At 31.2% G+C, this 16,355-nt stretch overlaps 1 protein-coding gene across 1 annotated transcript in view; it reads right to left on the bottom strand.

The window, feature by feature from the left end:
* Positions 1-6,443: 6,443 nt before the first annotated feature.
* ome (dipeptidyl peptidase 4 omega) overlaps positions 6,444-16,355 on the bottom strand; it is a 392,854-nt gene continuing 382,942 nt past the window's right edge. The window contains exons 14-16 of the mRNA XM_075355199.1: positions 14,969-15,129; positions 10,094-10,305; positions 6,444-6,889 (exon numbers count right to left, since the gene is read on the bottom strand). Coding sequence (XP_075211314.1) covers positions 6,794-6,889; positions 10,094-10,305; positions 14,969-15,129 — 469 coding nt within the window. The 3' untranslated portion in view covers positions 6,444-6,793. The remainder of the gene's footprint in view (positions 6,890-10,093; positions 10,306-14,968; positions 15,130-16,355) is intronic.

Below are 16,355 nucleotides of genomic sequence, written 5' to 3'. Positions count from 1 at the left end.
TGTGTATCGCTGAATAATCTCATGACTACTATCTAAAAGTGAAGCTACCCGTGATGGTACCATCACTTGAAATTCTCATTAGTGATTTGTATCTGCACATGCTGCTGCAGATACAAATTTTCAGCAAATTTGTGATATGGTATAATAGATAACTAGTTGATTGGTTCTTCATATTAGAACATATTCTTACAGTGTAAAAGTACCCAGAAATTTTCCAGAATGAATTTTTTTCTCTACTGTAAAATATTCCGTTGTCAAAATGAATGATAATATAATTTCAGTTCTATGGAATTCCTGCATATTCTACTAATCAAATGATAGAATTTTTAAATAAACATTTTGCTGGAAAACAGATTGGTTGTGGAGGACCTGTTAAGATTAAGAAACCAAACTCCATTAGATTGTTTGTTATGAGACTAGATGAAAAGCGAGGTTTATAAACTCAAATTTAATATGAGATGAACTTTTATATATATATTTTTTTTAGTGTTTTGCAGGGTGAAAAACGCTTCAGCGTTTGCATGTGTCTTAAGAAACTAAATTTTAAAAATTCACATTAAAAATGCCTAAAAAACAAAACATGAAATATAAATACAAAACCTAATAGAATAGAAAACTAAAACAAAATAAAAACGTAAAGTAAAAATTTAAAAACAAAATCAAAACTAACCAAAATATTAAAAATAAATACAAAACAAAAAAACTGAAATTAAATATTAAAACACAAAAACATACAACCACTACAAAAATATCGAAAATCACTATTAAAATGTGTTAAATATTAGCATCCTGGAGAAATAAAAAAACCTTGTCCAAAACTTCTTTTTTATTGCCCAGGATTTGACAAAAATTTCTGGGCAATTTAAATTTATGACCAAGGCCGGATAATGCATGCATTCCACAAGAATGTGGCACACAGTCAAGCGGTAGTTGCATCACATGCATACTGGTGCATTTACTGCTGACATCAAATACCTGTGAGCAGCTCTTGTATGTCCTATCCACAATCAGCAGAGGACCACCTCCTCACAACGAATTTTCCTGTATTAGAAGTCCCATGGCAATACCAAACCTTTAATTTGCCGCAGTTTATTATCTACTGTAGCCATCCAGTCATCTTGCCACTTTGTGCAAAGATTATGCTTCACACAGTTACTAAAGTCAGATGCTGTAACACGGATAGTGAAGGACGGTTGACTACATGCATATTTACCAGCACAATCTGCACATTCATTTCCCAGAATCCCTGCTAGGTATTCAACAGAGACTCACTTGTTTGTTGCGTTGGTTCAACTCAGCGATTGCATTATAAATTTTGGTGACAATAGGATGCCTAGAATAAAAATTTTCTAAGGCTCGGAGAGCACTTCACGAGTCGCTACAAATAAGAATACGACAGTACTTAGAGTTAATGATATTCAAAGCCTTATTTATAGCGTATAGTTCAGTAGTAAAGACACTCATAATACCAGGTAGACCAAATATATAGGTTCGGTCATTAACAATAAAAGCACAGCTAACAATATTGTTCTGTTCCAACCCATCTGTGTATACCATTGCATCCAGGTTTGCCTTCGAGAGAATATGGATATTTTTTGAAAGAAAATAGGTAGTGTTGATGCTTTATTGTACTTCATGAGGTCAAACATAAAATTTTTAAAGTTAATTGTCCATGGAAGACAAATACGAATAAATAGGAAAAATAGAAGTTACATCGACTTTCATAAGGTGCAGTAGATATCGGGTACGAATATATACAGGTGCAGTAAAATGTGGGTGGTCCTCATACCTTTGAAAGTAAGTATTTCCAAGAACTGCGGCAAAAGCCAGGTGATTTGACTGTCCCTTAAGGTAGGCAAAATAAGATGCTAATACCTGGCTCCATCTATCCCAAAGTGATGGCTCACCACAGCCTACAAGGATGCTTACAACAATGCTTGATCTAACGGCACCTGTAGAAAATCAAAGGAAAGTATGATGTACACCATCTAGCATTTTAAGCACAATATTATGCACTGAAGAGTGGGTGACACAACCATAATACAAACAGGAACGAACCAAGGAATAGTAACATACACGACCAATCAGCACCACAATTGGTATTGCCATGACTCGCAGCATATCTAAAAGCTAGGAACACCTCAGTTTTAATTTTTTGATGTGTTTGATCCATGTAAGGTGGCTATAAAAAAATAAACCTAAAAATCTGACAGCAGAAGAAATAGCAATTACCTCTCCACTGAGAAAGACTTGTGGAACAAAGGGGTCCTACAGGCAAGAAAAGAATACACATTTTGTTTTCTTAGGTGAAAATGTGAATCCAGTAACCTTGGACCAACCTTCAAGGCAGGATACAGTGTTCTGTAGTAGCAGTCTCTCGGCTGTGGTTGTAGAACGAGATGCAGTATATGGAAAATCATCATTGCAGATGCAAAATAAAGAACATGAAACAGATGTCTGTACACATGTAATTATACCATTTATGGTTATAGAAAATTAGGTACTCCATTCTCTAAGTTGAGGCTACCCAGAGAGAATCTCCAACATGGAAATTTCGGCTAGTCAGGAAACTCCTAATAAAAGAAACCATATTGCCCTTGACTCCCCATTCTTTGAGGGTGTTGAGTAACACAAGGCTCCATCATATGCCTTCCTGATGTCAAAGAAGATAGCGACGAGGCACTGGCATAGTAGGAAAGCGTTTTGAATGACCATTTCCAGTGACATTAAATGGTCAATGGAGGATCGTCCTTGTCTCAAACCACACTGTTCTGGAGGTAAAGGCCATGACTCTTCATGTACGACTTATGTCTGCAGTTCACCATCCTCTCCATTACCTTGTATAGGATGCTTGTCATGAAGATAGGGCGGTAGCTTGAGGGACTTGCTTTGTCATTACTAGGCTTAAGTACTGGTATGACAACGGCTTCCGACCAGACAGGTGGGAAGACTTGAGTAGAGAATACACCATTATTCTCGTAAATGTTCAATAGATGTTGTCATGCCGAATGAGGTAGATGTGACAGCATACTGAGATGATGCTGTCAGATCCAGGGGATTTGTCACATGAGTTTGTATATGATAATTCACTGAATGCAAATGGAGCATTTAATTCACCGACTGAATCACCAACATTCAACAATAATCTTTCCATCTGTCTCTTGTACCTCTGAAATTTGTTACCATATGATGAAGTGAGAGACACTGAACAGAAAGTATTTGCTAATACAGTTGTCAAGACAGGTGATGAAAGTTTTCCTTCATGAAGAAACCCAAGAATGGACTGTTTTGGTGACCCACAAATCACATAGATCTTTTTCCACACAGTAGATGGGAGAGTAGTGCATGAGATGGTGTCTATGTATTTCCTCCATGACTTCCTCTTAACGTTCAAGAATACCCGACTACATACCACTCTAGCTTTACAATACAAATTTAGATGTTCACCTGTAGGCCTGCAGTTAAATTCACATGCTGCTTGCCATTGTTTGCTAATAGCATTCCAGCAATCATCATTCCACCAAGGAGTGGAAGGACATGTAGGGTTTCCCAATGTTTGTGGGATGTATTTATTAGCATTCTCAAGTATTATGGACGTAAAAGAGGAAAGTTGATCAAGAATGCTCATGCCACCGACATACTGTGATGGGAAGGCTTTGTGATAACCCTTCCAATCTGCCTTTTCAACAATCCATCTTTGTGGCTTTTTCCTCACCTCACAGTCGACATCAAAAGCAATAATAATTGGCCTGTGCTCACTGCCGTGAAAGTCATCACAGACAGACCAATTAAGACAAGGGAGTAAACTCGATGAGCATACAAAGAAATCTATGTTGGACAATGTACCAGATGATAAGGACATGAATGTGTGTGACCCATCAATCCGTAAACAAAGGTCTAAGTCTTGTCTCAATCTGTTTGCCACATTTCCTCAAGAGGAGCAGAAAGTTGAGCCCCAGGAAATATGGTGGGCATTGAAGTCTCCTACTATTAACAATGGCGATGGGATTTGTATGAGGAGATTTGATAATTCTAGAGCACTGAACTCCAAGTTTGGTGAGAGATGCAGTTGCAGATCTGCAATTTGAAGGGAGAGACCTTCATAGCAACAGCAGGAATAAGGGTAGATAGTGGTATTCTTGTAGCCAACACCTCATTCCACATGAAAATAGCAACTCTACCACTATCTCTACTGTCTATGAGACAATCATATCTCTCACAGAAATAGTCCCTAAGTGTTATTGCATCTGTTATAAAAGATGTGTTTCTTGGAAGCACATGAGATTAGTGGGTCACTTGTTTACGCCAATACCCTAATATCCTCAACACGGGACCAAAGACCCATGCATTCCAGTGAATAATGTCCACAAGTAGAGGTAGTTACAATACAAAATTTCAGGAAAATATATAAAAATTAGTTGTATGTGATCCGGTTTTTCTTCTTCATAATTTTGATGGTAAGCAACTTCGATGCCCTAGGTTCGGGAGGTTCCTCAACCATATCCTCCAGTGTGTGGGGTGATGGAGGAGGGGATTTTGATGAATGGGTTGTCATATACAACATCCCGGAGGGGTTTTTATGGAGACTCCCTTAACATGGAGCTTAGTAGATGACTTACCGCAAACTGTGACTACTTCTGCCTGTATGGGTAAGATTATGGGGACAGGGATCTTAAGAGAGAACTGATCACTCAAATTTTAATTAGTGCAGCCCTCATAAAGGAATGTGAAGAAGTTTTAAGATAACAAAACATCTTTGGAAATGATTTAAGAAGTGAAAAAATTTCTAATGGTGGAATTTTTTAATATTCATTAGAAGCTATTGAAGTTTAGTATGTTTTATTTTAACATCTTCCAAAAAAAATAAATCAGTTAAAGTTTTACTCGATTGAAAATTAATAATATTGATTTTTTGTCTGGTTTTTAATTTGAATCATAAAAAGCTACATTTTTCTTTTAGTTCAATTTATGAAACTAGTGTTTGTTTTTATTTATGTATATTTTCTCAGAATTAAATTCGTTACACACATATTTCAAAGTTTTATTTGTTAATCAGCAGTTTTAACAAAGTTATTTTATATAAAAACAAAAAAAATAACTTTTTTGACTCAATTTTTTTTAGTTTATTTGACTTCTCTGGGGAAAAAACATTTCAAGGTAAATAACAAAAATATATTAATGTTTATGATAATTAGTGTAAAAAAAAATGTTAGCTCATTATATTATATTTGGAATAAAATCAGAGAGAAATCTTTCAGCAACTGTGCTTAAAAAACAAGAGATTTTAGGAGCTATATTTATATGAATTATTTTCTTATTTTTAACTCTAATATCATCTTCTAAAATAGTGTTCTTCCCTGGTACAAGCCCTGTATAAAATACCAAAGTTGTTAATGTTGGTGAATTTATAATTTATACGTATGAGATGATTGGCAAATATGGATCTATGTTCTTATAAGGGCTTTTAAAAGCTGACTGATGTTTGGTCGAAGCTGTATCCTGTTTCCTGATTAACTATTGCAGAACACTATGCTACGCAGCACAAAATTTTACTTTGCATGACGGATGAATCACTAGAATTAGAGTAGCTGATTGCTGAGTGTGCCATGATGCAGAAAATGCGGTGTATTCAAATGGAATGGATACCTTCTATATGTCTGAATTCTAAGATAAGTTGATCATTATTTTTTGAAAATGTACTTTTATGCTTGTTAAGGTATTAATTTCTGGAAGTTTTGATTAATTGAATCAGTAGATCACTACTGGTAAGAGTATAAGAAATTATGGGCAGTCTCTGAGAATGAATAGATTCTTGTAGCTCTGAAATCAAATATTGAATTCTAAGTCAATTTAGAGAACTTCTCTTGTAGTCCCTTGGGGGCTAATGTAAAATAATCTCTTGAAGGAACAAATTTTTACCTTTCTAGCAAACAGAATAATCTGTAGTATTAGGAGGAGGGGGATGAGTTAAATATTTTTTTCTTTTGCAAACTTCTTAAGAACTATTCATTAACCTCCTGTCAAAGAGTTTTCTTTTACATCACCATTAGCGTTTTAAAGAAGAACCTAAGAAAAATACAAAAGTTCAGAAAAAATTATTTTTCAACAATTTGAATTTTCTTCCTTACCTACCTTCAAAACTTATTTATATAATTGAGTTATATAAATAAGTTTTAATAACTGAGTTATTTATATAACTCAGTCAGTTATATAAATAAGACATGCAGGAAATCAGACATTTCTTCAAAATATTTTTTCTTGATTAACTGGTAATAGTAAAAATCTGTAAAACAATTTTTTTTTTCATATTTCTCGTAAAACACTTAAAGTTTTGTGAATCTTTAAATACTGCATATTTGATAATGAAAGGAAAAACTTTCAGAGACAAGCAAGCTCCTTCACTAATGAGGTTTCATGATTCCTAGAGGGACTGAATAATAACATAATTAAAAAAGTAATTTTGGTAAAATTTATTTAATATTAACTTAGGTAAAATATTTTAAGATTGCACATAACTTTTAAAAATATGTAATACTGTATTTATAATTAACTAGTTGACAATATAATACATTAATATACAATAAATCACGTAAAAATTACAGAAAATTTAATTTAAAACCTGGTATTAAGTTGTATCTATATCATTTTTTTAATCTCTCATAATCATTATATTTGGCACTGTTCTTTTCAACATTCACTGTACACTATTTACAATAACCTTTTTACAATATATAAAGTTGGTAAATGGTAGTAATAGTAACTTAGGAACTGTTCCTTGCATAACCTATTGTTTTTATTTTAAAAGAAAACATTCATTAAGGAACTGTTCTAGGGTATGATATAAATGTGATCTTACACCACTTAGTCCATGCTCTTCATCTGGATAATTCTGTAAAATAATAAAAAGTAACAGAATTATTAGAGATATTTGTAGAAGATATTAATTATTAAATGATTATTGGATACAAGAAATAATTATTTACATTAATTTCATAATAACTTTATTTATACAAAAATAGAAATAAATGATTTATTCATAATAATTAAATCTTATTTGAATCCAATGAGTTGAAGGACTGTAGAGTGATATTTTTGCTGAACATTATTCAATGAATGATCACAAACCACAAAGAATAAAGCTATAGAATCATTTAATAACTTGGTTGTTTTAAAGCTTATTTTTTTCTGAATGAATTCATATTCAGTTCTTTATAACTTCATTAAATGAAAAAGATCAAATTTTTCATACACTTTTCAAGTAAGTAGTCTCAGATCAGTAGTCAGATCATGTAGGAAATATAATTTCCAACATAAAAAACTCTCTCTCTTTTTTCCTGTTTAGCCTCCGGTAACTACCGTTTAGATAATTCTTCAGAGGATGAATGAGGTGATATGTATGAGTGTAAATGAAGTGTAGTCTTGTACATTCTCAGTTCGACCATTCCTGAGATGTGTGGTTAATTAAAACCCAACCACCAAAGAACACCGGTATCCACGATCTAGTATTCAGTATTCAAGTCCGTGTAAAAATAACTGGCTTTACTAGGACTTGAACACTCTAACTCTCGACTTTCCAAATCAGCTGATTTGGGAAGACGCGTTAACCACTAGACCAACCCGATGGGTTAACATAAAAAACTGCCCCTTAGAAAAGGTACTCTTATATATTTTTTTGAGTACTTTAACAAAATTTCAGTTAAAATCAAGGAATTAGGTTTTCTATTGAAAAAAAGAAGTTACTTGTATCTCTAAGACACAGTAGAATAATTGAAACCCTGTCATATATAACTAAGGAAATAATACAATTTGAAAGCAATTTTAATAAATCTGAAAGATTTTCTGGATTGAATATAAGGAAGAGAAAACACAATAATTTTTTAATGTTTTATATGCCATAATGAGGTATTTCAATGCTAATATTTGATTCTAATAATTTTCTTACAAATTTATATTTTTACAACCAAAACAGTTATATTTATAATTTCTCTTTGAAATTAAGAGCAATACAAGAATTCAATTTAAAATATCCAAAATACATACATGCCTTAATTAAAATAGAAATCAAATAATAAATATTATTATTACTTGAAAAAGTAAAACAGATTTTAACTGTTTGGTCTGATTACAAGTATTATATCTAAACTGTACGTAAACCAGCTGATAGGTTCTGCGCTCACTCCCTCTACTACAAACTAACATATAACTGGTATAATTTTCTTTAGCATTCTAGACATGATAAAGAAAAAAATGTTTGCTCACTTTGACATTCTTTCCTCTCCTGTAAAGATGACAGCATTTTATTACCTCAATGAGGCTCTCAAGAATGATTTCTGAATCTCTTATATTGAAAGGTTGAATGTTGTTACACTTAAAAAATAAATGAAAATATCTGCTTTGAAGGGTAACTTATTCTTTTTTTATACTGGAAAATGTACATGCTGATTCTTCTTTTTTTAATAAATGTGACTTTCGAGCAGGAAATTAAATTCAGTAACGCATAAAACTAATAAATAAATGAGTGGGTGAATGTGTCAAACCTCTATGAAGGAAAATTAATATAATATAAAAACAGTGATGATAATAATAAACATTGGATTATATAAAATTGATAATCATTTTAATAACATATCAAACCACATTTTTATAAATTTAATGTTTCCAAAACTCAATTATAATGCTTCAGTTGCTTTTATTGGCATTTATAGTTACTGGTGCTCCTATTCTCACTATGGTGTCAACTTTTTTTTTTTTAGTAAGAAAGTCTTGCATCTAGAATGTATCAACAAATATACTGGATAAGTCTATTCATTCAGCATATCATTATTGTTCATCTATACAGCTCATTATGTATAAAATTTGGTTGTTTCTTGACGTTACAAATAGAATATCAAGGTTGTTGTAAAATTTTGGTGAATCTGTGATTTGTGTCAAACGATTGACAAATGTTGACCATCTGTTCCAATGGAGGGTTGTCAAGAGTTCATTGTATTTTTGTTTGACATTTTGTGCTATTTAACTAATCTAGAACAATGTTCAGTCAGACCAATTCTGTTTATAAATTTCAGGGGCAGTTTTTTTTTTGTAGTAAAAAACCAAAAATCATCTCCAACTTTCTTATTTAAAAACATAGTAAATTTTAAAATAAACATAAAAGTAAAATATGTACATTTGTTTGGACGAAATTAGTGTTATACAAGATAAAAGATGAGGTTAGCGTAGCATAATATAACTAGTAAAATAAAGTAATATAACTAGTAAAATAAAGCAACAAAAAACATCAAAGAATTTATATTTAAGCAAAGGAAAACCACTTAAGAAATTTTAATACCAGAACACTTCTGAGGTTTGCACGAGTAAGGAAAGAAATCACAGTTTAATATGTTGCTATCAATGATAATCTCTGATTTATAGAAATTAATTACAATAAACTTTACTTACTTATATAAAATGATAATTTTACATAATGACAAGATAGGGAAAAGACAAATTGGATTTTATAACCATTTATTTAGAATGAATAACAGTAGAATGACTAAACAAATGTTTGATTTCTACCAAAATAAAAAAAAAATTGAAGACAAATGGTTTACAATAAAGTTCAAGAAGACCTAAAAGAACTTAAGATAATTAAAGAAATTATAAGAGAAAGAGAAATTTTAAAGAGAATATTAAAATAAGAAAATAAAAGTTTCAAGAAGTGCCAAAGTGCATGAACAACAGAGCTGACTTTCTGAAGAACGAAAGAAAAAAGAGATATCAGAAAGAATGAAGAGGTACTGGGCAGATAGAAAAACAGAAAAAAGAAACAACCGCAAATAAATAAATGATCTAACATGTTCCAAGGTGAACTATTTGGAGAGAAAAAAATTATAACTACAAGAAAAAAAAATTATTCTGAATATTTCATTATTTCTATGATCTCACAAAGACTGATTCATCAGCATAATTATTATTATTTTTAACTAATCTCAACAATATAAACAGAGTTGTCTGAGGAAAAAATTTTGAAAAAAAAAAGATCAGTGTATACAAATATTAATTAATGAGATAAAAAACCCAATAATAATAATAATAATAATGTAGGGCAACTTACTTGCTGCCTGAAGAGAATATCATTTTGTTCTAAAATTTTTGCTAACATCATAGACTGTTGATAATGGACATTATCATCCAAAGTACCATGAACTAAAAGGAATTGTTTATGCCTTAAATTTTCAACCTTATTAAAAATTGCTGCTCTGCTGTAACCACTTAAATTGTCATCTACTGTTGGTAGTCCCATAAATCTCTCTGTGTATATTGAATCTGTAAAATACAAAATATATTTATTTCTTTTACATTTACCTTTTTTTTTTTATTTCAGCTATGATAAGCAAGTTAATAATCACTGAATCTATTTCTTTACAATCTTGTCGTACAGTATCTGTAGTTGGAATACAAGATCCTAAGAAATACTAAATTAGAATGTAATTCAAATTTTTAATTCATTTACATACCAGCTTCTTTTCCTTAGGATACTAGATCTTATCTTTTCCTAAGTGTGGAAAACTTCTGCCAAAATTTCAAAGTAAAATAATTCAAACAAAAATTATTTTAAAGTTAGTTTTAATTCTCTTCCCTGAAATCATTTACTAAAATTTATTCACACTATATAAATCTTGAAAAACTGTCCCTGTAAGATGAAGATGAAGGAAGGATGTCCTTTTTTAAAAAAAAAATTTCAATAAAAAACTACATTTTCTATTGCTTTAAATTTCATTGCTTAAATTGTTTTTCTAAAATTCATCCTGAGTGTTTAAATTGAAAAAAAAATATTTAGCAAAAACAAAAGGAGTAGATTTAATTTTTGTCTTATTACTTTTTTTATCTGTACCCAAAGGAAACAAATATAAATAAATCCAAAATCTACTTTTTGCCAAAAGGAACAGGCAGCTCAACGGTAAATATTTAAAATGAAGAAACATCAGTATTGCAAAGATTTCAATTATATACACTATTATGTTTATAAAGAATAAAAAAGGTTAATTTATCAAGATTTGATAAAAATAACATAATCAAATAAGAACAGTAAGGAGGATTAATTGAGATGATGGGTACTAACTGAAATAAACAAAGCCAATGAAGCAAAAGCCTCAGTACCAAATGCAAAGATGAATGAAAAAAAATATAATTTAGCAATTACTTACAGAGAAACCTGTGAGAAAAAATGATTAATTTAAATTGAGACTTAATCCTCTAATTGCTTTAGTATTACGATTTATTATCAAAAGTTATTAGGTTTCTAATCTAATTTTCATAAACTTACTTTACTTTTTGAATTCTTGTTCATAGAAGTATATTTACTTTGGCAAAAAAAAATATAAAGATCAAACTAAGATTTTCACAAATTTAAAATGAGTCTATTTTTTCCATATTAGGTGACTCATAAATTAAGACATTTATCATAAAAATTTTGAGGGCACTTTTAAGAATATTCAGTAAATACATATAACTGTCTACAAATAACATCATCACTCGCATACTACTGAAAATTGTAACAATAAAATTATCTATTAAATACTTAATATCTTAATTTCTCAAACATGGTACCACTGACATGTTAAATGAATAAAGTAACAATTAATATAATCCACCTTACCAGCACATTGATAATATGTACTCTAGATCTTTCGGTAGAAAAATTTATACTAATAGGACTGGGATAGTCAAGATTGTTTTTAAATTTTTTAATTTTAACTATGATTTTTTAAACTTTTGACTTTAAATGTATTAATTTTAACTCCTGATGATGGCTTCCAAGTAAGCCGAAAGATCTAGAGTACATATCAACGTGCTGGTAAGGTGGATTATAATAATTGCTAATTTATTAACTGATATCTTATGAGGGGTATATCTGATTTTTTAAAATCAAATAGAAAAATAGAATTTAATATTTTTTAAATTTTACTTGCAGGAACCATAAAGTTACAACAAAAAGTTATACAACATGATCTGGTTAGCAACTGAAAATATTACTACATGAAAAATTATGCTATAAATACAATTGATTATTTAGCAATTTTCATGTTATAAATAGTGTTTTGTGAGAGTTTATTTCATTTTTTATTACATTATTATATTTTCATATTTTTTGTTTTTGTGTCTTGAGTATATAAAAATGAACATAACTCCAAGAAAGAGTTCAAAAATTGTTTCTCATTCTGAACATATCAGTATGACGCAACAAAAAATAACTTTTGAGTATGGTGTTGGACTGGGAACAGTAAATGCTATTTTAAAACAATTTAAATTCCTCTTCTCCTTAAAGGAATGGCAGATGTGGCCATAAAATAAAAACTACTCCCACACAGGATTGGTTATTTGTGAGAAAAGGTAAATTGGATTCAACATTAATCTGCTGTGGACTTAAATCAAGAATTAGCAGCCAGTGGAACAGATTTACACATAACAACTGTAAGACACTGACTTCTAGCAGCTGGATGGAAAGCTCGTCAGGCAGCTAAAAAGCAGCTTTTAACACTAGCAATGTGCAGAAAAAAGGCTCTTGTGGGCCAAAGCACATGCTAACTGTACCAAAGAAGACTGGAAAAATGTTATGTTTTCTAATGGGTCACATTTTTTATTTTGTTCAGGGCAAAGGGTTCCATATGTTAGAAAATTATCAGATGAAAATATATAAGGTGTGCTCAAAAAGTAACAAGAATTTTTGTTTTTTGGAAAAAAATTTATTTATTCGTCTATATTAATGTTATTCCCTTCAAAATAGTCTCCCCATTAGATATTATACACTTATGCCAGTGCTTTCTCCAATCCCCAAAACACTTCTGGAACATGACATTTGGAATAGTGTTTAGCTCTTTTACTGATTTGCATTTAATCTCATCTATGCTTGTAAAACTACAGCCCTTTAAGGTTTTGTTTATTTTTGGGAATAGAAAAAAGACACACAGAGCCATATCTGGCAAATGTGGCAGCTGGGGTATCATTACAATATTGTTTTTGGCTAAACACTGATGAACATGCAATGAAGTTTGAACAGGCGCATTATTGTGGTGCAAAAGCCATGAAATATTTCCCCACAAATCTAGGCGTTTTTTTTCCAGATTCACGCAAATGGCCAATTGATATCTCAACATCATCAGCGACTTTTCTGATTGTGATTTAGTGTCATTCATAATCATTTCTTTCACTTTTTCCACATTTTCATTGGTTGTTGATGTGCTGGGGCATAAAAGGTGCTCGTCACCTTCAACGTTTTCACATCCTTCTTGGAAATGCTTATACCACTTGTAAACCCTTGCTTTACTCATAGCAGACTCACCAAAAGCAATATTTCACATTTTTAAAGCATTGCTACATTTTATTCCATTCTTATAGCAAAATTTAATACAAATTCTCTGATCCATTATTTATAAAAATAAAAAAATCGCCAATCGTACCAAAACACGTGCTATCCTTTTGACAGCTGACAACAGACGAAACATCCAATAAGGCTAAAAATGTACAAATACTTTTCAGACATGTTTACCACTACAGCAACAGAAAAATCCTGAGAATCTGACTAATACAACCCGCAAACTTTCAAATTCTCATTTTACTTTTTGAAAACACCTCCTGTCACCATCACCAGCTCATATCCAGCAATCAGTTAAACATTCCCACAAAAAAAAAAGTTTTGGGAATTTTTCATATTTTAAGGTTCTTTTCATTACTTCCAGTAGACAATTTGTTGAAAAGTGATGGATATATCAAGAATCTGAAAGAAAGAGTTGTGAAAACTTCAAAAAAAATTTCAAGGCAACAGAGTTTTCCAACAAGATTTGGCACCATACTATACTGCCAAAAAGTGGAAAAATCTTTTGAAGAACAAAATATTAAAATGCTCGCATGACCAGGCAAATCCCCAGACTTAAACTCAATTGAAAATCTTTGGGCAGTAGTCAAAAACAATTCTCAAAATTTTTTGTGTAATTTGATTTGAAAATTATGATTAGAAATCAAGAACATTAAATTGATTATTTCTGTTACTATTTACAACCATTAAACAAAGACATATAAAAAAGGAAAATTGCAGAGGATATGTGAATATGTACGGATTTTCTTTTTTAATGTAGTTTTAAACTTATAAAATAATTAATTCCTAGATTTTTGTATGATCCATTATTTTTTTATGGATATAATGTTACTAGTCAAAATTTAACCATTAATTTTAAACTTTAAACTAACAAAATGTAATTGATACTTCACTGATTACTTTAAGTCTTTAGTAAGTTCTTTAATTTTTTTATTTTCAGTCTTTATTTTATTTCGAAAAGTAATTTATTAGTTTTAACCTCTACATTTTAACCTTTACACCACAGGCAAACTAATATTACAATGTATGAAAATTTACACTTATGATACAGAGTACAATATTGCCAAATTCACTAGAAATAAAATATTATTCTTCAACACACAGTTTTTTCATCTAAGCATTATTAACATTTGTTTAAACCCTACATTTTTGTACAGTTTTATTATTACAGAGAAACATAACGTCATTAAACTAAAAACATTTGCTAAAGTACAAAATTCTCTATCATATATAAGTTATTCAATCTTATTTCCCATTGTCTTAGGGTTAAATATCAGAACAAACTAAAAAAAATATATAACAGCCAAAGAAATTATGTAATAGTAATTTTTCTTTGCTAAAAAAAATTTTGAATTAAAATTTATATAATTCATAAAGTTCTCATAGATATTTAATTAAAATATAAAATAATAAATCTACACTTAAGTTGTTTATCCTGTACAATTAATAAAAAAATATATAAATTAACTAACTATTAGCTACAAAATTTAGTAAAAACATTTGTTTTTAAGTATTACTTTTGTTTCGTAACTTCACTTCTTTCACAGCTTAAAAATCACATTAAAAATAATCATGATGTTCACAAAATTATACTATAAAAGAAAATTCCTTTACCATAGTAAATCCAATCAGTAACAGGAGCAACAGAAATTCCACACTTGAATACATCTTTTGTGTCATTAGCAAGAGTCATTACAGTGGTATATCCCCCATAACTCCAACCCCATAGAGCACTTCTATTCCTATCAATATAATTTAAGTTGTCTTGAAGATACCTAAAATATTAAAAATTTCATTAAACCTATTTTTAAGTAACTACACAATCTATAATATTATTCAAATTATTTTATTAACACATAGTAAAAGGTATGGTAATTGTATATATAAATAAATTTGGAAAAATATATATATATATATATATACTGTTACCACATATATGCCTAATTTAATATCAGTGGACGAACATGGTAGCAGCTCAGATGTGAGCTGGTGCACAGTATGTGAGTGAACTGATACAAGCATCAATACCGCCGCACAGATGACTGTGCAATTCTCCCACCATAGCGGCGCTGCAGCCTCACCACTCTCAGGCTCCAATAAAAGAGCATGCACGAGAGTGAATTTTCAATTCATCGTCAACTACCACCTGGAGAAGACCAAGAAGAAGAAGAAGAAGATAGAAGAAGATATTTCTTCTATCAGGGTTATGAACAGGGGGGTATGAACCCCCCCTGTTCATAACCCTGATGAGATTTAACTGGAGTTGTCTAGACTTCGCCTCTAACTTTTTCATCTCATAGTAATAAGTCAGGCTTTATTGGGATGCCACCGATGTAAATGCTTCGATAGACATTTACTCTGTGATTTTAAACTCAACTTTTGCCTTCTCTGTAGGCCTAGTCGTCCGGACATCTTGAATGTCCTACATTGTTGCCCTCTGAACTAGCTAACTGAGCTCAAGGAAGCACAAATCCAGTGTCTAGTTCTACTTTTATTGAGCCAATTTCTAGTAAATGTCTCGAAATTCAAAGCAAATTAACAACAACATACCACCACAAATGTTGTTCGCAATAACAAAATTTAGTCCTAGTTCCCTTAGTAAACTACTTCAGTTATACCGCTGACTTTAGGTTAATTTATGGACTCCGGTCTGGTTTACAAGGGAGAGGCGGACAGACCTCCTACTCTCACTCATCTCAATCGTAGAGTACCGTGTGACATTTACTTTCTTCAACCATCGTCGAGATGCGCTACACTTCACGGCTGCATGGGATCCATGCCCTCGGCAGTGCAGTCGCTATTCCACTGACAGTGTCATGTGCTCGTTCAAACTGCCCTTGTCAAAACGGTGCTACACCTCACGGCTGCATGGTAACCCACGGCCTCGGCAGTGCAGTTGCCATTCTGCTGATTGCTAATATTCAAATAATCACCATAGTTTCTATCTAACCTGGCTCAACACCAATACACCTACCTCTGGCCAATCAATTGTCCAGGCAGT

Source organism: Lycorma delicatula, chromosome 2, assembly GCF_047948215.1.
Source record: "Lycorma delicatula isolate Av1 chromosome 2, ASM4794821v1, whole genome shotgun sequence".
Taxonomy (NCBI): domain Eukaryota; kingdom Metazoa; phylum Arthropoda; class Insecta; order Hemiptera; family Fulgoridae; genus Lycorma; species Lycorma delicatula.
This window is presented reverse-complemented; position numbering and strand designations above follow the sequence as displayed.